Below are 22834 nucleotides of genomic sequence, written 5' to 3' on the forward strand. Positions count from 1 at the left end.
CATCCTTTGCAGCTCCTCAGTGAACCAAGGAGCCGCTCCAAGTCTGCAACGTGGCAGAGGTCGCTCCGGAGCAATCTCATCCACTGCCCTGGTCATTTCCCCATTCCAGAGGTCAACCAGGGTCTCAGATGAGACGCCAGTCTTGGCAGTGGGGAAATCCCCCAGAGCCCTCAGGAAACCTTCAGGATCCATTAGCCTCTGGGGGCGGACCATAGAAAATGGTCCCCCGCCTCTGCGGAGGTAGGAAGTCGCAACAAGCCTAAACCTTACCAGGAAGTGATCTGTCCATGACAACGGAGTGATCTTGATCTCCTCTACGTCCAGATCACTGCCCCCGTGCCCAGCTGTAAACACCAGGTCCAGCACGTGTCCTGCAGTATGTGTTGGGGCCAAGATCTTCTGGGACAGGCCCATGGTTGTCATGGCGGCCATGAAATCCTGAGCTGCACCTAACGCAGGGGCCTCGGCATGCACATTGAAGTCCCCCAGCACTAATAGGTGGGGGGCCTCCAATGCCACCCCCGAGATCACCCCAGTCAGCTCAGGCAGGGAGACTGTTGGGCAGCAGGGCGGGCGGTACACCAACAGAATCCCAATCCTGTCCGGCCCTCTCAACACAACATGCAGGCACTCGAACCCAGTAAACTGCTGGACAGGGCACCTGGTAAGGGAGATGGACTCACGATAGACCATTGCAACTCCCCCTCCCCGTCCCTGCAATCTTGGCTGCTGCAACATTGATTAGAGATTTATTAGAGATTTATTGTTTATAAAGAAGAATGTGGGTTGGTGCTTTTGCTGCCAACTGTGGATACTGGCAGTCCATTCTCCACCCTCTCTGGTAGACTGAGGAGGAGCTTTAACTCGGGGAGACACTGGAAGTGACAGAAGGCAATTTTTTTCCTGAGACCTTGCAAACCACCTCCTAGGGTCTCACAGACCACCTGTGGACCATAGGTTGAGAACCAGTGGTTTAAAGAAATCCAAGAAGAGAAGGTCAAATAGTTGCAATCAAGGCATCTCAAGGAGAGAGCAGAGGGGCAGTACAATAAAATCATAGTAGCTGAGGAAATAGTGCCACCATGTGAGTGCACCAAGTGATATCTTAACTAATATAGTACTAGTACAATTAAAGGGTTACTCAGAGTCAAACTAAATGTGAATTTAATCATGTGATTCACCTTGATGTGCTAGCTCAACAGCATGTGCAGGAAGACATGGACTATGGGGTGGAGTGGGGTTAAGTATACAGTACAACTCCCCAGTTATAGTACTGATCTGATCTAGATCAGCACTCCCTAGTGGGTATTTCCATCTTCCAGTGGAAACAATGGAACATTTTCTGCTGCTTAAATAGAAAACTTGAGGGGGGGGGTGCAATCTGAATTGGGTCCATGGTAGGAGAAGCCCCCCGCTCCTTGCTATAGTTCTGATCCAAACTGTTGCCCCCTCCATGTGCTGATAAGTAACCACAGCCGAGCCATTGGATGGATATGTGCCCCAGAATTCTTTGAGGGTGATGACGGCGGACAGGTGAAATGCCACGTTTCTGGAAGGGCACCAGAATTAGGTCTCTTGTTATCTGGTGTGCTCCCTGGGGCATTTGGTGGGCTGCTGTGAGATACAGGAAGCTGGGCTAGATGGGCCTATGGCCTGATCCAGTGGGGCTGTTCTTATGTTCTTTCACAGTGTAGGACATAGTGTGTCCTTAATTGCACCACTGTCTACTATTGGTTGAGTATCTCTTGTATGGACTGCTTGGGATGGGAAGGCGTTTGGATTTCAGGTTTGTCAGGATTTTGGAATAATTGCATAAATATAATGAGAAATGCTCCCTCTTGCTCTTTTCACTGTTACCCACATGGGTGCCTGCAGGCCTCTTTGACATTTTAAAGCAGTGTCTCTACAGGCACACCCCACAGAGAACTTAACAGCCTCTACCTGCACTGGATGTGGGAATGAGCACAAAACCTTCTAGTGTTCACACTACAGAAAGTTGTTTAACAAGTCTTAGACAAAAATGTCTGGATTTCAGATGTCTGGATAAGGCAGTGTTTCCCGTGGGTCAGGACCCACTGGTGGGTCTTGGTGATCTGATTTTTCATGGGTCCTGTAGCAGCCTGTTCCAAAATCCTATATAGATGCTAATTGCCCTGAGTAGGGCTCAGAGCCCAATCCTATGCATGTCTACTCAGAAATAAGCCCCATTCTAGTCAGCAGGGCATACTCCCAGGAGAATGCGGATAAGATTATAGCCTCAGAGCCCAAACCTATGCATGTCTACTCAGAAATAAGTCCCATTATAGCCAATAGAGCTTACTCCCAGTGTGGATAGGACTATATCTGAAAGCCCAATCCTATGCATGTCTACCCAGGAGTAAACCCCATTTTAGTGGGCCTCAGAGTTGAAGTCTATGCATGGCTACTCAGAAGTAAGCCCCATTCTAGTCAGTGAGCCTTACTCCCAGGAAAGTGTGAATAGGATTGTAGCCTCACAGCCCAATCCTATGCATATCTACTCAGAAGTAAGCCCCTTTCTAGTCAATGAGGCTTACTCCCAGGAAAGTGTGCATAGGATTGGAGCCTCAAGAGTTAAATTCTATGCATGGCTACTCAGAAGTAAGCCCCATTCTAGTCAATGGGGCTTACTCCCGGGAAAGCATGTCTAGGATTGCACCCTCAGCTCCTTGCAAACTGAGCTCCTGCAGTTTGCAAGCCTGAGAAGATATATGGAGGTAAATGTTTGAGCATCACTTTTGGGGGGAGGGGTTATTATTACTTGTAAATAAATAAACGATGTCTTTCTAGATCTTTTTTAAAAGACTTTTTAAAAGACTACCCAGGTGGGCCCTGATAGGGTGTCGTTTTAAAAAGTGGGTCCTGGTGCTAAAAAGTTTGGGAACGACTGAGATAAGGGGTCACGCAGTGTACACTTCTCTAGTCTTGGTGGTCCCTGCGGGATTCTCCCTGCTTGCAACGCAGCCACCGGCAGGGGTCGCTGCAGAACGCCCTGCGCTGGCCGTCCCAAGGAACTACACTTCCCAGAATACCGCGCGGGCGTGGCAGGAAGTCCCGTGCCTGTGAGTTGGGGGCCGTGGGCTGCTGCTGCTGCTGACGGGCGCGGGTGGGTCATGGCGCTGGAGACCCTTTCCCCGGACTGGGAGTTCGACCGTGTGGACGACGGCTCTCAGAGTAAGGGCAGGGCGGGGAGGGGAGGCTGTTGAGGGTGGCTTCTCTCTCCCCTCCGCTGTTCTATCAGTCAGACCCCCCCCCCCCCGCTGAGGAGGCACCTGCGCTGACCAGACCAGGCGAGCCCTCGCCTGCCCCAGCTCTGCTGCCCTGGGGGTGGGAAGGGCACCGGCTCAAGCGGCTCCTGGAGGCGGCTGCGCTCTCCCTCAGCGCCTCAGCCGACCTTTCACTCCCAGTCAAGGTGGCTGCTGAAGGGTGAAGAGGGGGGAGAGCACAGCCCTGTGAGTGAATACTCAGGAGTAAGTCCCATGTTGCTCAATAGGGCTTATTTCCAGGAAAGTGGAAGCAGGGGTGCCCAAACTTTTTGGGCACCAGGACCCACTTTTTAAGGCTGCAGTGCTGTCCACACTTTGCCTGGGAGTAAGCCCCATTGGCTATAATGGGGCTTATTCTGAGGAGACATGCATAAGATTGGGCTGTGAGGCTACAATCCTATCCACACTTTCCTGGGAGTAAGCCCCATTGGCTGTAATGGCACTTACTTCTGAGTAGATGTGCATAGGCTTGTGCTCTAAAATGGCTCTCTGTTGCAGCCATGTTCAGTCACTGTGCTATGGCACACCAGTGTGGCTTGAATGAGCTGCAGGTGTGCCGCAGGAGTTTTTGGAGTGTCATTTATTTGTAGGGCCACTGGGGATTGTGAGCCCCATACCAAAAGCATGATGTGCCTTGTTAGTGGTCAACAAACTGATGGTGTGCCTTGACAATTTTAGTACCTTGTCAGTGTGCTGTGAGATGAAGAAATAAATCAACTGCTCTATCGGGACCCGCCTGGTTTACCAGACATTTAAAAAGGAGATCTGTCTGTCTGTAATAATAACCAGAAAAAGACCCTTAAAACTTCTTGCTGTATTTACAGGAACTGCAAGAACTCAGCTCCTTGCAGAGCACTTGGCAGCTATCTTGCAAACTGCAAGCTCTTTGCAGGGTAGTAAGCAGCTACAATGTCTGATTTTTGAATAATTTCAGGGCTTGAGGCAATTAGCTGAACTTTTCATCACCCTTTTTGCCACCCACCAAAAATCAGGTTGAGACTCACCAGTGGGTCCTAACCCCAGGTTGGGGATGGCTGTTGTATAGGATTGCAACCTTAGTCACTTGTACAGGGTGGAAGGCCTTCAGCCTCTCCCCTGCTTTCAGAGCACAATTAAAGCATGCAACAAAAGATTGGGATTGAGAGACCAGAAGAAACATGGCAAACACTGGGAAGAGGCACAGGGTGTCTGTGAGGGCTTTTCAAGCTGAGCCTCCTCCTGCTGCTTGTCACATTGCATTACTGGTCTTGCTGCCAGGTGGCAAGGACTGGGGGGGTCCCATGTGTACCATTGGACACCACCTCAGGTACAAACTGTTGGTACAAGTTCGCTGGTTGAGAAATGCTGCTTTAGTTGATATCCCTTGTATTTTCTAAACAATTGTATATTTTCCTGGATTAATGTGAGTTATCTGGCACCCTCTAGCTTCATGATACAATTACCAAAAGGGATTGGAGACCCTTCTTGTACCCATTACAGAAAGACTGTAAAAACAATACATTATTGCTTGCTTTGTTTTCACATCTCTTCCGCCCCCCCTTTCCTCAGTGCAAGTAATACTGTCTATAAATGTTTTAATACTAAGTGGTTCCGAGCATGCATCACATCCCAGAAGAAGTAGGAATTTTAATTCTGGCTAGTTCTTATGAGAACTAGGGGGTGGTGATAGATCAGATTTAACCTGAAGTGAAAATGTTTTATCTTCTTTGTGTCCCTTGAACACACCCATTTCAAGAGGACTCATGTGGACCAGATACCCCTGGGTATGTTTTAACTGCTATCTTGGGCTCATGCGATGAATGATTTCCCCCAACTGCTCTTTACAGATGGAATGGCCGTTTAATCTCTTTTTTAAATTGTGAGTAGGGAAGTGAGGGATTGTAATTAGTCCCTATGAATACAAAACAAAAGGATCTTGTGTCAGATCCAGGAATGGAAGTTGCTGTTGAGTCTGAGAGAGGTCCCATCAGGTGTCCCACAGAGGCACTGTCTGTTGTTATAATCCGCTGACTGTAATAGACCTCTGTGCTCAGAGTGTTTCTCTGTAGCATGATTCCTGTAAATGCTCCTTTCCTCCTCCCAGTTTGAGCTGTGCTTCCGTTTCTTCCTCTGTCTTGCTCTCTCTCTCTTTTTGACAAGCAGTTTCCCTGTGGGTAATAGTACAATCTTTCTTCCCTACATGGGTTTCTGTTTCACTTAAAAGCTTTTCATTCTTCCAGGACAGTTTTATTATCTTTCTGCAGTCCATTCTTTCTGTGGTGTACATGGCTGCAGATAGCTCCCAAATTTTGGTGTGACAGTTCCAGTCTTTCCCATTATATTTTTCTCCTAGATAAAGAGTTTGACTTTATTCTTTCAGCTTCTCTCCCTATTGGCTAGAAAAATTAAGTCATGCAGAAATAATTTAGTTGACATGATCTGTGGGTTTCTCTTGCTTTTCTTTTTGAAGGAATTGGAATTGGACAGTCTCTTCCACTTTTGCAATCATCACTTTAAAAAAAAAACACTACCCACATTAACTATATATTACAATGCCTTTGTGGTATCAAATTTATCCTCATATAAACTGCACACACTAAAACAGAATGCATGTATGTGTTCTAGTGTTATTTATAATATAGAATAAATGATCTGCTTGACTATGATACAGTGATTACAGAAATTAATCATGTATACTAGCTACATGATTGGAAGTATAATAGCTTTTCAGGGAAGTTTAACTTTTCCACCTTGCTGTTCTACTCATCTTCTCATTTTTCACATGTATAGCAGGAAGTTTAAAATAGTGTTTTTGCCTACAATTTCTGTTTTGTATATTCAAGTTAATAGCAGGCATGTGAGAGTTTTAAAAAATGATGGGACTTAGGGCCCAATCTTATCTAGCACAGGAGTAGCAACTTCAAACGGCTACCACTGCATCCTGTGCTGGAATTGAGCAGGTTGGAAGTCTCCTCAGGGGGAAGGGGACATTTGTCCCTTTACTCCAATTAAAGCCCCAGCCTACTCAATGGGACTTCTCGAATCCTCATATAAACTGCGCACACTAAAACAGAATTTGGGATTGCTGCATTTTTTTTTTAAGTTCATTCCTGGTCCAATTTAGCTTCATGTACACATTCAGGCTGTTCTCTGTCAGTCTGAAGTGCTAATTGATGTGATTCAAATGAGAGAAGGTTTGCTTGTCATGGAGCCAAGCTTTGAAAGCAAGACCAAGCTGCCATTAAGTATGATATTGCATGTGACAGGATGTTTTCTCCAAGTTTGCAGAATCATTGTCATCCCACTTAAGTTTTTTTCCCATGTCAGTCCATTTGTGCAGTTTTGCATGTTGTCAAGCAAGGCATTATAAATCAGAATTTGGCTTCTCACATTTTTGTACCCAGGTACTCAACTCCTTGAAATCTTCTGTTCCCACTTCCAAATTGCTAACTGATCTGACTCACATGATTTTCAAATTCAGTTGTTAGTGGATGCTCATGTCAGGGGTGCCCAAACCCCGGCCTGAGGGCCATTTGCAGCCCTCGGGAACTCCCAGTCCGGCCCGCGGGGAGCTTCCAGTCTCCAATGAGCCTGTGACCCTCCAGAGACTTGCTGGAGCCCGCACTGGCCCGAAGCAACTGCTAACAGTGTGAGGGCGACTGTTTGACCTCTCGCGTGAGCTGTGGGATGTGGGCTCCCTCCACTGCTTGCTGTTTCACGTCTGTGGTGCAGCAGCAAAGGAAAGGCCAGCCTTGCTTCATGCACGGCCTTTTATAGGCCTTGAGCTATTTCAAGACCTTCATTCATTCATATAAGTTCATCTCTAAGATATTAATTTATGTAAATTTATTCAAATTTGAAATTTAAATTAATTCTTTTTTTTCTCTGGCCCCTGACACAATGTCAGAGAGATGATGCAGCCCTGCTGCCAAAAACTTTGGACACCCCTCCTTTATGTGGACGAATCATATTTAAATAGAGCACTATGTTTGCAAAAGTCAATAAAATGGGACTTGAACACCATCAGTGTTCAGATACAAAGCTGGCAAGATGCTGCAAATCAAGGTTGCTGTTCGGACTCTGTGGTATGAATCACAGAACATTTCTAACATTTTAAAATTTACCTACCTCAATATTTGATGAAGACAGTCAATTTTGACTCACGTCTAACCACTTCCCGCTTCAGAATCAGAACTTTATTTCCTTGCCCTTATAGCTTAAGGTTCAGCACATTTAATCAACTAGTAATTTTGTCAAGATGCTAAAACTCCTCCACCGTTTCCTAACCTCCATTCTGGGCCTGCCTATATTACATGGAACTGCTTGGATGCCCATTAGTTAAATAGCTGGCAAAGATTTGAGTAGCCCCATATGGCTGGCTAGGAAATTATTTGGGGTAAGGAGAAAAATATCCCCTTTCCCCAAGGAGACCTCCAGCCGCCTCTTAACCTGTGCTGGATACAGCAACAGGCCATGTAGTCTGGCCGTGCCTGCACAAGTTAGGCTTGGGTTGTCCATCTCTTTAATGCAAGTAGCAAAACAAGGCAAAACATCTTCATAAAATAGCCAGCAAACCTTGCTATGCACTGACAGATCAGGTCTAGTGGTTCTCAAACTGTGGGTCCATGTTCCACCGGTGGGTCACAACCCAATTTTTGGTGGTTCGTAAAACTGACAGGGTTAGATTAGGCTATGTGCCTCAAGAGTTAAACAACCTACCAGTAGGGTGGAGCACTGCTGACCAATCATCATTATAGCCTGAGAGACTTGAGTGGCTGGTAAAGTGAAACTTTTTTTTTTAGATGAGTCCCTAGAAGATTTGAGAACCACTGTGGGGCCTATCTCCTCCAGCTGCTCTCCAGTTATCTCAGGCCAAAGTGTTACTGCAGACATTCAACAGGGGTACAGATGCTCCATAAACCCTGGATTACATCTTTTAGCTCAAAATAATAAAGTATCTAGAGTTGTTTTCATGTAATTCCACATCCTCCCCTGTGCCTTAATCTTACAAATGTTACTTAGCAATTAATGGGGGTGAAATAGATAGTAACATTCTTGCATGTTTTATGGGTGATTGTTTTAATACTTGATCCAAGACTATAATCATGTGGGAAAGAGATAGTGACACTCATTCTGGATTTTGGAGGGCAAACTTCAGTCAATGATGTATCCCTGCTGCAGCATGACTCTCAAGCAGGTAAAAGCAGTGAGGTGGACAGCCACTGCCTCCTTGCGCATTCTGGGAAAACGGTGACTCTTTTTGAAAAAAGCCATAGTTGCTTCTTTACTGAGCTGTATTTAACTCTCAAGCTGTAAATTGCAGACCCCTGTGCTAGATATTTACATATTCATATAGAGACCGTTTTTGTTGCTGAGTGTTTAAGAAATTGTAGTTTAGTAGTTATCCTACCAAGTAATATGTTGTAATGAGTATATTATTTATCCTTAGAGATTCATGCTGAAGTGCAACTGAAGAATTATGGGAAATTTTTGGAGGCATATACATCGCAACTGAAGAGAATTGAAAATGCGCTGGATGACTCTGTGGGAGATGTTTGGGACTTCAGTCTTGATCCCATTGCATTAAATGTATGCTTGCATTTATGTTCACATGATTTTTCACTGTATTCTGCTAAGCAATTACCCTTGTACGGGCACTTTCAGTTGAGCGCACAGATATGCAGAGTAGAGCTAAAGTGCTTTGTACAGTGTACACATGTAAATCTCAATGATAGGAATGGAACATTTGTGTGGCTGTGTGCAGGATTATAGCCATAATAGGTAGCATTTGCGTGCTTTCTGAGGAGAATTATATAATCTTGCATAAACATTTAGTAAGAGGCAGTAATAAACTGGACTTGTGTTACTTGGCTGATTGGCCATCATATGAAGCAGATACTTAAATGTATTTAATATATACGTATTTATATGCCTGTATTGTTTTTCCTAAGCTATAAATGGTTTAAATAAAGATGAAACAATATGTAAACTATACAAACACAACAACTAGTTTCCCTTCTCCCTGCCAAAATGTACCCTGACGCCTTTCCAGTAGTGAGATCTAGTTATGGGTCTATTCAAAAATTCTGTTGGCAGAAGAACAGAATAAGAAGCCACTGCTTCGTAAATCTATTCCATTCTTTAGCCATCGTTTATCTAGCATGTTTTTAGAATGAATTGAAAAAGATCTTTTAGTTTTGCTCTGTGTGCTCTCTGTGTCTTTGGGGAAATAGGACAGGAAGCTTTGTTTTTTTTCAGTCATAATCTCTGTTGCCTGCCAGCTACATAAAATTCCTTTTTGCTGTGATTTTTTTTTTTTGGCCATGTGTGATTGCATTTGAAAGAAGCAACTAATTTATGGCAACTTTTTAAAAAAATTCATATTTTTGCTCAATTTTAGCTTTTGCCTTATGAACAGTCTTCCTTACTTGAACTCATAAAGACAGAAAACAAGGTAAAGTCCTCAATTTACAAGAACATGTTTTATTACAAAAATTGTCTATTTAACATTCTTTTGAACTTCTGTGAAAAGTCGTCCTTTTTATGCTGTACATATATTAGTCTGTTTTTCTGTTGATCTAGGTTCTCAATAAAGTCATCACTGTGTATGCTGCCCTTTGCTGTGAAATCAAGAAATTAAAATACGAGGTAACCTTGCTTTGTAATTGGAACTTGTCAGCTACAACCAATGTTTGCAGGTAGTTTATTCATCTTGTATATTCTAAAGGTGTAGGCATATCTTTTCTATGCTCAATATTGAGGTTATTCATATTAAATTAAATAATCTGTTTTTGTTTCTAGGCTGAAACAAAATTTTATAATGGTCTCTTGTTTTACGGAGAAGGAGGTAAGTTCTGTAGTTATGATAATGTACAGATTACTCTGGACCAAAGTACTTAATTAAGAAAAGGTGTGCTGTCCTTTATTCCCAATATTTTTATGTTTTAAACTAGGCTTAAAATGAGTTCGATTCAGTGCATGATCTGCATGAAGAGCTATTGTTCAGTTACATTTTGAAAACTGTTGGCTTGACCCAATTTGTAATAATTTAGTGTAGAGTTTTGAGTGAATGTTTTCATATCAGCGCTAGAAGAGCTGCTTGTAGAAGTATAATCAGGTTTTGGTGGGTAAGTCCTGGACAGGCCTTGATAAATACTGACTTTGTGAGGGAAAGACTGTTACTGCCAGAATGATGATGAAGCTGAGCACAGAATCGACAGCCACCTGATCTGATCTTTTTGGGCAGTACAGTGTTCTTTCTGTGACTTGAGGGCATGTCTCTGTCTCCTTTCTCACATCAGTATGATGAATGAGATCACACTGTTTTCATACTGGTCCTTTGAAGAGTGATTTCATTCATCCTTTGATGGAGAGAAGAGGCCTTCTGAAGTCCTAGGACAGAGGTTGCTATGAAAGTACAGTATGTTTACTGTTTCTCTCTTGATGAGAAGAATCTCTAGCATGTGTTGCCTGTATTGTCCAAAAAGGTAGAAAGCAGTTTTAAGGTGTTTCAGGTGATGCAGTGTTGGTTCTGAACTGTCAGAAATGTTAAGATGTGTCTCCAATCATTTTTTGTTTTTATTAAAATTCCATTTGAAAGATATATTGATGAGCTGCCAAAACGGAGACAAGGCACTTTTCTGCCTTACTGGCATAAAACCAGGTGAAAGCTGCAGCAGCTGCAAGATTCCTATTTTTTGGTCAGTATTGTCTTCCTATGAAGGGATTAAAGCTGTTAAAATAGAGCCAGCAAATTCAATAGTGTACAGGGACCTGCGTAATGTGTCTTTAGGGAGGATTTTTGCCAAGTGCATTTACTACTGTGGGGCTGGGATTGTTGGAAACTTTATAGATATACTGTAACTTCTGTGCTGTGAAACTGCTCCAGTGCTGTTTGTACACTGTCAACATGTGAAAAGCTGACAGGTATTTTGTGATGTAAGAATTTGCCTGGAATCCCTTCTTGTCAGTGGCTCCTCATGGCATATACATCAGTAGGCACATCTTTTTCTTAAACCTGCTGGTGTATGCATAAAATACTTGACATTTTTGCACAATAGTAATATTGCTCTAAAAATTTGTTACGAGCCACACTTGAGGATATGTATGCTCCAACTGATAGGCATCCCAGTAAGCAAAGCTGCCCACTAGAACATCTTTTATAGATAAGAATTATTTTCTTCTTGTTTCTTCTTTGTCCTGTCCACTGTGCCCTTAAGACAGCATTACAAGATTAAAAAGCATTCATGAAGACACTTATCTTTTTTGGATTCTTTATAAATGCATTGTTTTCTGGTAGTGTGTTATAATTATAGCTCAAATGGAATTGGGTATAGTAAGCCTTTATTACAATTATAGTAAGCCTTGCAGTATGGTAGGTAGTGCATTTTGTGGCACTAATGCTATTCACATTATTGCTTTTCAAGCTGTGGATTCCAGTAAAGTGGAAGGAGATGGCCAAATACAGATGGGAAGGTTTATTTCATTTTTACAGGTAAAATAGTTCTGCAACGGTTGAAATTTTTTTGTTTGCTAGCTAATTGTCTTCATAATAGTTCATAATAGTTGCTTTCTCCTTGAGACCACTCACTTCTGAATGCTTGCTTAAACTCTTTTTGGCAAGTCACAGGCAATATCTAAATTTGGAGGCAGTACACGTTGAGCCTACTTATCTGCAGATTTTGGTTCTGTGGATTTGGCTCGACGCGGTTGAGCTAGATTTGACCCAACTTGAAACCTCCAGAGGTGGAGGTGTTCTGAGCTGTCCAGAGGTCCTTCTAGCACCTCCAGGGGCCTCAGAAAGGCCCTTGAGAGTATCAGAAGGCTACTTCTGGTTTCACAAAGGTCTGGTCGCATTTGTAGCTCAGTGGTGCGCAAAATCCGCATGATTTGATTTCACGCGGAATTTGGTATCCACAGGGGGTCCAGGAACAGAACTCCTGAGGATAACATAATGGGGGTCCACCTGTACTGTAGCCAGTGTTTGCAGTAATTTCTGCTCCTCAGTGGTCTCTGGTCACCTAGCTTCACAGGTTTCCATAGTAATGGAAAACTATGAGAAAAACCAAAAGTAAATCTCACCAGCACAATCAGTGCTGTTTTAATTACATCTTGTTTTGAGTGTTGCAGGCAGTATCTGCTGTTGGCAAGTCCTCATGACTGAAACTTCCTACCATCAGCATACTGGGAACAGGTTCTGAAGTGTTTTTAAAGTAATGTGTTGTATTGCCATCAGATACAAGTTGTATTTCTTACTGAAAGTAGATTAAAACATTGATTTTTTTTTTTTAAAAAAAGAAAATTCATTTATTCCATTTTAAAATTTCATTTAAAGTGGAAAATAGTTCTGGTTTCCCCCTCCCCCCCCTAAACAGCCACCACAGATTGTTTGAAATGAAAGCTAGATCTTAATTTCTCAATTTCCTGTGCTTTGAGAAATCCTGTATCTGTGGCTGGCGTAATTTCAGTAACGTGATTGTTCTCTCATTCAGGGTCATTCTTGTGTAACCTCTAACAGAGAGGTGAAATAGTTGATTCCAAAATGTTTCAGCTAGTTGGTTGTAATTTTTCTGAAATCCCTTTGAGTCCATCTCTGATCTTGGAAGCTAAGCAGGGTCAGGCCTGGTTAGTACTTGCATGGGAGACCGCCTGGGAATACCAGGTGCTGTAGGCTTATACCATAGTCTTTCGAGACTGAAGGTTTCCAACCATGTATTTGTGTTTTATGTGACAGATACTGGAATATATTCAGTTTTGACTGAATTGCATATTTTTGGTTCTAGGTTATAATTTTTCAGATAGTTATTACTTCATAAAAAATGGTTGTTATAATTTCTAGATAATTTGGATGTTTCATTTCCTGGTGCTTTGCTTTTCCTTTGCATTTTTCCAAGGCTAATTTTCCAGACAATTGAAAATGCTGATGCAGTAAATGTTAATCACTCTATCGGCCAGTGATTTTCAACCTTTTTCATCTCACGGCACAGTGACAAGGCACTAAAATGGTCAAGGCACACCACCAGGTTTTTGACAATTGACAAGGCACACCATGCTGCCAGTTGGGGCTCACATCTCCCATTGGCACTATTAATAAATGATCTTCCCCCAAATTCCTATGGCACACCTGTGGACCACCAGTGTGCCACGGCACAGTGGTTGAAAATGACTGCTCTAGGCAGTGTCCTAAGTTAATGTTCGGAAACTGACTTTTTCCCCCAGTAACTCTAAATATTGCTTTGGTGTAACACAACTGCTGAGGTTCTGCTCTGGAACTTTGCTGCTCCAGGCATTTAACTCTAGAGAGCTTAAGCAGATGGGAAAACATTAAGAACTCCTACTCAGTGTAGTTTAAGGAGCAACAAGCACTACATTCCTGATGTTAGGGAAGTTGGCTGTATGCCAAATACAAAATAGTCTGAACATTTCACATCGGTTTATGACTGAACAGATTTGACTGTTTATAATAGGATAGCAAAGTACCTAATTACAAGGCTGTTTTGTACATTAAGCCCCTAATTGATGGATAAATACCTCATTTAGTGAGAAAATGGTTTCTAATACAAATCTGCATAAAATCTTTTGTTCCAGGAGCTGTCCTGTTTCGTGACACGGTGCTACGAAGTGGTGATGAATGTCGTTCACCAGTTGGCAGTCCTTTACACCAGTAACAAGTAATTTCTGGCAACAGTACTATCCTTTTAAAATTGACCTGTAGAACACACAAAAAAGTAGCATGTTGAAGTGCAGAATTTAGGAAGCACAGTTGGGGAAAATGTGTAGAGTGGGTATCTGAAGCATCCTATGTGTTCATTAAAAAATCTTAGCATGGGCTTTTTAAATCTCTTGTTTGTATGCTCTTAATGTAATGAAGGTTTACACTCTAGAAAGGACATCCTTGGATGGTTATTACTAGTAAAGACCATCTTTGATCCTAATGCAGGGCTTGACAAATGTACTTTGCTTCTAAGAGCCAGCCCCCAAAATTTAGGAGCCAGATTAATTTTTCAGCTGTTGGTATTTTTGTGTTTTAATAATAACCAAAAAAGATCTCTCATGCCTCCTTTGCAAGGTATAAATTAGATTTTACATATGAACAAGCATGGAGAATGACTGCATGGATGTTTGTCATTCAGAACAACATATTCTGATGTAAAAATGTTATACGTTTATTTCTAATTCTGCTTTTAATAAAAATTAATACCTCTTTACACTTCCACAAGACTATAAAGCATTGTTCTGCACGTGACTGCTATTGACATGTTTACGGGGATTTTCAAATTGACACACAATTGTTGTGCTCTTTGGGCAAACACAGTGTCTACCAACCATGCATCACAATATGCATGATTACAAATGCTGTTATACAAAGAATTCAGCACTCAGATTCGCTGCTGGAGATGAGCAGTTGAGTGATTCAATTGCTGTTGTTGGCATTTTATTATCATGATAACTTGAAAAAAATGTGTAATTACAGTACTGTCAAAATTACTAGGTGCCACAATGAAATTTCTAGGCACCGTGACAATCCAGTACCTGCAATTTGTCAAGCCCTGGCTTAATGCATGACATGTGTTTCCAATCCCCTTTTCAACATTGAAAGAGTATACAGTTTGTCCTATTTGCAAGAGATATAGCTGGTTTGTGTTGGGTGAATACTTGTGTATTAAGAGTATTTAACACAAGGTTTGGGAAATGTCGTGCAACATGGAGGGTGGCGACACACACTTTTGGAAATGTAGTGTGATGCAGCCAATGACATGGGCATGAATACATGATCTGTAAGCAGCTTCTGGGTTGTCCGCCATTTTACCCATAAGCATCTTGGCCTCCCCCCAAAATTAGATCGCAACCCACAGTTTGGGAAATGCTGATTTTTACAGATTAGTAGAGGCAATTATGGGCATTCTGCTTCTAGATCAGGGGTTCAAATTGATAGGTAGGACTATCCTTAATTCTTCTGGTAGGTCCACTTAATGAAAACAAAATGTGATATCCTTGCATTAGAAGGACCAAGATATGTATGTATTATTATTGCTGCTAGACATTTGTGTATGATTTTTGGGATTATAGGGGTTTCTAATTGGTCTTTAATATAAACTTAGAATTATGGTGTGACAAATGTTAGGATGAATCAAGTTCATAGTTTTAAAAGATCAAGCAGGTGATTTCCAGATATATGTTTGAATTTGAACTCATTTGGTGCTGCAGATGTTCATTTCTGAAAAAACTAGCCCCTTTAGATTAGAATTTGGGAACACTACAAAGTCCTTTTATATTTTACTAGTGTTAATATCAGTGTGATGGTTATATGCTGAATTGTTTGGTATCTGTGTTCCTGCAACTATTTTAGCAGATAGTGATTCTGTCCTGGATTTGTTTTAATACTATTTAACAACACTGTAGGCATGGGTGAAGTTTCTTAGTCAAGCCTGTATATGATTATACAGTATATTGGTGTGAAGGGCTTGATATAAATACCGACGGTTATTACAGTAGTAAGTCTAGCATAGCAATTTTCAACCACTGTGCCGTGGCATACTGGTGTGCCGCAGATGGTCTGTAGGTGTGCCTTGGGACTTTGGTGAGGTCATTTATTAGTAGGGTCATTTGGGGATGTGAGCCCTCCACCAATAGTATGGTGTGCCTTGTCAATGGTGAAAAAACTGCTAGTGTGCCTTGACCATTTTAGTGCCTTGTTGGTGTGCCATGAGATGAAAAAGGTTGACAATCACTGGTCTAGGGACTATCCTAAGCCTGCCCAACTCGACCCACCAAATTGAATGCCACCACTGGCCATTGTAATCTGGAAGGATTGAATAATTACCCTGTGAGATTTCTATCTGCCAGGGACCACAAAAGTGGTATGATGTGTGCTGAGCACCTGAGAGACTGCAGTATTGTGTTCAGCTTGGTGGTTCACAAGGCGTGCAAGCCTGGCCTGTACAAATGTGCAAGATCCTAAAATACAGGCTGTTGCAACTGTTCAGCATAGTTTGATGTGATTTATTGATTTTACTGAGGTACCTTCTCAAATGGTGGACAATATTACTTCTTACATATTGGAAGTTGTTTTCCTAGCTATAGTTAACTGTTGCAGTGAATTTGTTGAAAAGTTGCTCAAAAATTCTTCTAAAACATTTCAGTTAGATTATATGAAATACGGTATTGTTTTGTGTTTCAGGACTGCACCTAAAGTTATAGAGACATCAGGAGTTCATTTTCAGGTGAGAATTATTTAGGAAACTTGACATGGCATGTCATAAAACCTTGTAGGTTTTTAGGCTGTAGTTTGGGCTGTAGTTTGGTTTCACAGGCCCAAGGTTTTATCCCATTTTTTTCAGGGACTCCTTCCCGCTGGCTAACCTTATGCCTCAGCATAGTGAAAAGGACCGGGCTCTCAATAAAAAACTATTTTGGTATATCTCAAAGACATATAGTACACTTAATAACTTTATTGAGAATAGTATATTCATGATGAACCATGTAATTTTTCAAACAGGCTATGTATGAGCATTTGGGAGAGCTGCTGACAGTTTTACTCACACTGGATGAGATAATAAACAATCATGCCATTCTGAAAGATCACTGGACCATGTACAAAAGGTGTGTTGGCAAATTCTTCAAACCATTTCCTCTGTAGACAAATGAAAGCAGCATCAATTCAGAGTTGCTGAAGGCTCATTCCATCAAGCACGGACACCGCACTGCTCCAGCTTGAGTACAAGTTTTTTTGGGACAGTGCCCAGTAAATTTGGCAACTCTGATACCTTTCTGGAGGTCAGTTTTTTTGTCTCTTGGGATTTTTCACGGGATTTATATGGGAACATCATTATGGGTTGCCTCTAGAATTATTTTTTCCTCAAGTGCCTTTTTCCAGAGGAAGCTACTCTGGATACTATTTATTTATTTACTGTATTTCTACCCTGCCTTTCTCCCTGAAGGGACCCCAGCTTTTACTACCCTGAGCTTTTAATGTATATCAGTATTTTTTTCTGCTGACAGTGATGTGAACTGTACTGAAAATTGCTCATGTGTGTGACTGAGGTGGACACTGTTGTTTCAAAATGTTAGCTATGTTAGAAACACTTGGTTCCTAACATAAGTGAGTTTAGATAACGAATTGGGCTGCTTGCTTGTACTTGTGAGAATCTTCCCAACATTCGTTTTTGTTTGGTATGACATCTAACCTCATGTTCGACAGCTCCTGTGAGATAGTATTGCAGAACATACTTCAGATAACCAAGAAAGTTGCCACAGTTGGTTTCTGGTTCTAGCAGTAACCAAGATACTGTATGTGGGAATGCAGAACTTAATTTTAACTGGATTTTCATGTGGTTGCTTTACCAGGTTGCTGAAATCTGTCCATCACAATCCTTCTAAATTTGGAGTCCAGGAAGATAAACTAAAGCCATTTGAAAAGCTGCTATTAAAACTAGAAAACCAGTTACTGGATGGGACGATATTCCAGGTAAAACCATAACAACAGTAGTAAATTGTTACAGTGTGACTAATAAGACCATACAGCATTTAATGTTTATTTTCTGAAGATGTGATGATTAGGTGGCAATTTTGACTTCTAAATTTTCTCACTCTTCAACCACAGATGTAATATTTTCACCAGGTCCCAAAAAGCTACATTAGATGTGCCCAGTGAGATTTCTGACACTTTTTTCATATAGAGAAAGTACACCTTGCCATATCACAAACTGCTTTTGAACATTGCCTCAGTTTCTAAAGCAGTTTCATTCCTTACCTCTGTGAAATCCTCTTTCCTGTTTTCATACATCGTACTTGACTTAATACCATTGTGGTTAGTGAGATTGATTGCTACAGATGTTGCACCTTCTGAATTTTTCCTTTTTGAAAGCATATTTATTGTGCTTAGCATTGTTGGCCAAAACACCTGTGGTGACTTTCAGTAACAAAATATTGAACATCTGTTCAAGCAGGCTGTATACACATGAATGAAGGTTTGTACCTGCTCATGCCTGCCCCAGAGCTAGTGTTCTTTATCCTCTCCATTTTCATTTGCAACTCATGTTAGTATGTTCACGGCAAGATAGTGGCATGTGGCAAGCAAGGCCTGTTCCAGAAAAGTTAGTTGGTCACCAGATGGTTTTGATTCTTTTGTTTCTTTCCCTGGTTGTATAATAAGTCTTGCATATCTCAACACTAACCTCTCATTAATACTGTTATAGAACCAAAGTTTTAAAACATATTAGCATAGGAATTTGTTCCATTTTTTTTTCTAAATTTCTTCTTGAAATGAACCTAAACCCCTATTGAAATGAGCAGAGCAAGCCAACATGAAGTTGCAACAGTTAATTCTCTTCTAATCAAATGTTCAGTATTTATTTCATTTAAACATAGCCCTCCAAAACAAATAGCAATTTACAGTTCATATGGTCTGTGGATAATCTTGTGATTTATTTGCCGTAATGTTGTGTATTGCAAACCCATTCCGTGTGACACTAATGCTGTACCCTGCTCTCATTTCTCTTGTCCTCGTTCAGGCTTGTATAGAACAACAGTTTGATTGCCTCAATGGTGGAGTGTTGGTGTCAAAGAATGGCACTTTTGCTGAGGAGTTTGCGCATAGTATTCGCACAATTTTTGCAAATGTTGAAGCTAAACTCGGTAATGCAAGGGGATCCTTTTCACATTGACATTTTTATTTGTATACGTTTGTCTAGTGGCAGACTTCAAAAATATTCTTTCTCTGTGTGTTTCTACAAGGTGAACCCTCAGAAATTGACCAGAGAGATAAGTACGTGGGAATTTGTGCACTATTTGTGCTGCATTTTCAGATTTTTCGGTCTGTAGACAAGAAATTTTACAAATCGTTGCTGGACATTTGCAAAAAGGTAAAGATGTGATTTGTAACTTTCCTCTAATAGTTAAAAAGTTTCACAATACCTGTTACTAATCTTTAGTTCAGGTCTTTGAGAATGTAAGAAATAATTGTAATTATGTTCTAGTAATCAATATTTCATTATTAGCTCTCATTAATTACTCTATCTTTAAAACAATTTAGCTGTTTTTTTACTGTCTTCATGGTTTGATGTTATAATCCTGTCTGAATGAAAAACAATATCTTAGTTATAGAGAAGTCATCAACAAAATTATATTTCTGCATTCATTTTTTAAAGCTGTATTGGTAAGAGATGAAGAGGAACTGTGTATAGTCTTGTTGTCAAAATCTGTAGGGTAATAGAAAGGTCCAGCATTTTCAAATTAAGCTGCCCTGTCCATAGGTTTAAAAGTGATGATGCTGGCCTTTTGCTGTGTTCTTCAATGGCTAGGGGATATCCTGTGAAACACAGTGATTCAGAGTCACACCTGTCATCCTTCGTGTCCAAAACTCTTCTTCCTACTGCTGTTTTACGCTGCTTTTATGCTTTTATGCAAATACCCGAAGTCTCTGAGCTAAGATGGGAGAACTGGAATGTCTGGTGACTACGGAAAACATTGACATAGTGGGCATAACAGAAATCTGGTGGAATGCGGAAAATCGGTGGGATACCGCAATCCCGGGCTATGAACTCTACAGGAGGGACAGGGAGTGGCATGTTGGAGGTGGGGTGACTGTTTATGTTAAGGAAGGGATAGAATCCAGCAAAGTAGAGATTGAAGGCGGGTCCGACTCCACCATAGAATCTCTGTGGGTTAAATTACCAGGCCTGAGGAGCGATGTAATACCGGGGGCATACTATCATCCTCCAGACCAGAAACTGGAAGGGGAAATGAGGAAACAGATCAGGGAGGTGACAAGGAAGGACAGCGTTGTCCCTTGGGGGCAGAATAAAATGGCTAATATAATGCCATTGTACAAATCAATGGTAAGGCCACACCTGGAGTATTGCGTCCAGTTCTGGTCGCCACATCTCAAAAAGGACATAGTGGAAATGGAAAAGGTGCAAAAGAGAGCGACTAAGATGATTACTGGGCTGGGGCACCTTCTTTATGAGGAAAGGCTACAGCATTTGGGCCTCAGACGCCTGAGGGAGGACATGATTGAGACATACAAAACTATGCATGGGAAGGATAAAGTGGATAGAGAGATGCTCTTTACACTCTCGCATAACGCCAGAACCAGGGGACATCCACTAAAATTGAGTGTTGGGAGGGTTAGGACAGACAAAAGAAAATATTTCTTTACTCAGCGTGTGGTTGGTCTGTGGAACTCCTTGCCACAGGTTATGGTGATGGCATCTGGCCTGGATGCTTTTAAGAGGGGATTGGACAAGTTTCTGAAGGAAAAATCCATTACGGGGTACAAGCCATGATGTGTATGCGCAACCTCCTGATTTTAGAAATGGGTTATGTCAGAATGCCAGATGCAAGGGAGGGCACCAGGATGAGGTCTCTTGTTATCTGGTGTGCTCCCTGGGGCATTTGGTGGGCCGCTGTGAGATACAGGAAGCTGAACTAGATGGGCCTATAGCCTGATCCAGTGGTGCTGTTCTTATGTTATGCTCTCTTTGCAGGTGTAAACACTGGGTGGCACTAGAAGAATGAGTCCTGTTCCACAGTTCCTAGAATGCTAGATATTGTCAGTCAGGCTCTCATTCTCCTTCTTCCCATATACAGATGTGCATCACTTAACAATGGATGTGTTCTTGGATCCTTGTTATTATGCGATTATATTGTTAAGCGAACATTCAGCCCAATCTAGTGCCTTTGTTGGGCAAACAGACACTCTCTGCCAGACACTAGTTGGCTGTACAGGCTACTAGAGATAGATTGCCTCTTTGCCTAAAGAGCTTCTTTGTTGTGTAAATAGACACTCTGCTGCAGGCTATGGGAGACCTGACTGCCTCATTAAGAGTTTCTTCCATTGTGCTTAGGCCACATCATATATGTGGTCAGTTGTTAAGTGGGAGGTTGTTAAGCGACACACACTTGTACTTTGCAGTGGTTCTATGCCATGTTTATTCTGCAGAGCTTAGTCCCAACAGCAGAGCCTTAAATCCTAAGCAAATGTGTAGAAAATTGAAGTGTTGTCACTTCAAGTATAATGCTTAGAATTAGGCTGTTGCGTGCGTGTTTCTTGGAGTACTTACGGAACATGAACACTATGTGTGCACAAGACAATTCTGCATTTCTGAAGGTGGTGTTGTGAATGCATGTGTTCTACTGTGTATCAGTCAGGTTTATTTTTTTTACTGCTTTTGACTAAAAACCTCTAGCAATGAGCATTACTTTGGCCAATTAAACCAACCCTAAAATAAATTATTTTTCTTTTCCCACCCAAATTTTTGTGGATGATGTTACAGGTGCCAGCTATCACACTTACTGCTAATATAATTTGGCTTGCTGACAAGTTTCTGCTCCAGAAGGTTCCAGTTGCAGCCAAGCTTCTGGACAAGAAAAGTGTTCATGCTGCTAAAGCACACAGAGAGAGTTTTCTACAGCAGAAGGCTCAGTCACTTACCAAGTAAGTTTTAAATAGAAATTATTCACCTGCATAGCTCTTATTCTATACATCTAAAAAATTTGTAAAATACAGAATTAGAAACTTGTGAACACACCAGTCTTGTAGCAGACTCCATTGAAATGAATTGGAATTTACTTGGTCCCAAGTAAACTTGTTTAGGATTGAGTGGCAGTTCCAAAAAGTGAATTTGTTCTTATTTTGTTGCCCTTTGTAGTAACATGTTATACTAGTGTACTTGTCATGAGTGAAGTGTGATTATTTAAGTCACAGTCCTAAGCTGCGTAAGTAGAAACAAGAAATATACTGGTTGGAGGTCTAGAAACCACAAAAATCACACAATATGGAGATTGTTCCAAAGGATTCTTTGTGGTGTGAGAAGACAGCCAGCATACTTTCTTTTACATCCATTTGCATCCGTTTGCCATGTAGATTTGGGGATTTTTTCCCAGGCTATGGCAGACCTTGTTTGAAAGCTTTACAGTACTGTATGAAGAAAATCTTCCTGTCTATCTGATAAACTCACACAGGTTGAGCCTACTTGTATGGAGACAGCCCCTTCAGGTAGTTATTTTGTGTGCTCTAGTCTTTACTTGCAGATACTGTGCATTGGTTCAGGACTAGGGTGTAAAATTCTGTTTTATGACTTCAGCATGATGGTGTGTTTGTCACTCTCTGTACTTTATTTGAAGATGGATGTCTTCTTCTAACTGCCTCAGCAAGGAATTAAAATGATATAAATTGGCCCAATGTCTGCCCTATGTCAAATGTGATTTTCTTTAATCATTCTTCAGAACTCAAAGCATGGTTTATAGGTGCTTGCTGCCTTCCATTTTCTGTCCTCTGAAGCAGCCATTCTCAACCCTTTTTTGACTCCCCTAAGGAGCTCTTCTAAAGGTTCCAGGTTCTGTGTCATTAATAACCCAGTTTGTTTTCTTTTCCAGAGAAATGCAGTCATACTATGTGTTTGTGAGCGCATGGATGATGAAAATGGAATCAATTTTGTCGAAGGAACAGCAAATGGATAAGTTTGCTGAAGTTCTCACTAACAGGTGCAACATTTTTATACAGGTGTGTGTGTTAGGTTCTAAAATGGTTAGAAAAGGCTGCTTAATTATCAATTATATTCCTGAGCCAC

At 41.4% G+C, this 22834-nt stretch overlaps 1 protein-coding gene across 1 annotated transcript in view; it reads left to right on the plus strand.

The window, feature by feature from the left end:
• The first annotated feature begins 3093 nt into the window (after positions 1-3093).
• Positions 3094-22834, plus strand: part of WASHC4 (WASH complex subunit 4) — a 47037-nt gene continuing 27296 nt past the window's right edge. Inside the window, exons 1-14 of the mRNA XM_066634214.1 lie at positions 3094-3192; positions 8713-8852; positions 9664-9717; positions 9846-9911; positions 10065-10110; positions 11690-11757; positions 13851-13933; positions 16444-16486; positions 16762-16865; positions 17610-17730; positions 18776-18899; positions 18999-19126; positions 21539-21699; positions 22641-22767. Of these exons, the coding sequence (XP_066490311.1) occupies positions 3132-3192; positions 8713-8852; positions 9664-9717; positions 9846-9911; positions 10065-10110; positions 11690-11757; positions 13851-13933; positions 16444-16486; positions 16762-16865; positions 17610-17730; positions 18776-18899; positions 18999-19126; positions 21539-21699; positions 22641-22767 (1326 nt within the window). The 5' untranslated portion in view covers positions 3094-3131. The remainder of the gene's footprint in view (positions 3193-8712; positions 8853-9663; positions 9718-9845; positions 9912-10064; positions 10111-11689; positions 11758-13850; positions 13934-16443; positions 16487-16761; positions 16866-17609; positions 17731-18775; positions 18900-18998; positions 19127-21538; positions 21700-22640; positions 22768-22834) is intronic.

Source organism: Tiliqua scincoides, chromosome 7 (assembly GCF_035046505.1).
Source record: "Tiliqua scincoides isolate rTilSci1 chromosome 7, rTilSci1.hap2, whole genome shotgun sequence".
NCBI lineage: Eukaryota > Metazoa > Chordata > Lepidosauria > Squamata > Scincidae > Tiliqua > Tiliqua scincoides.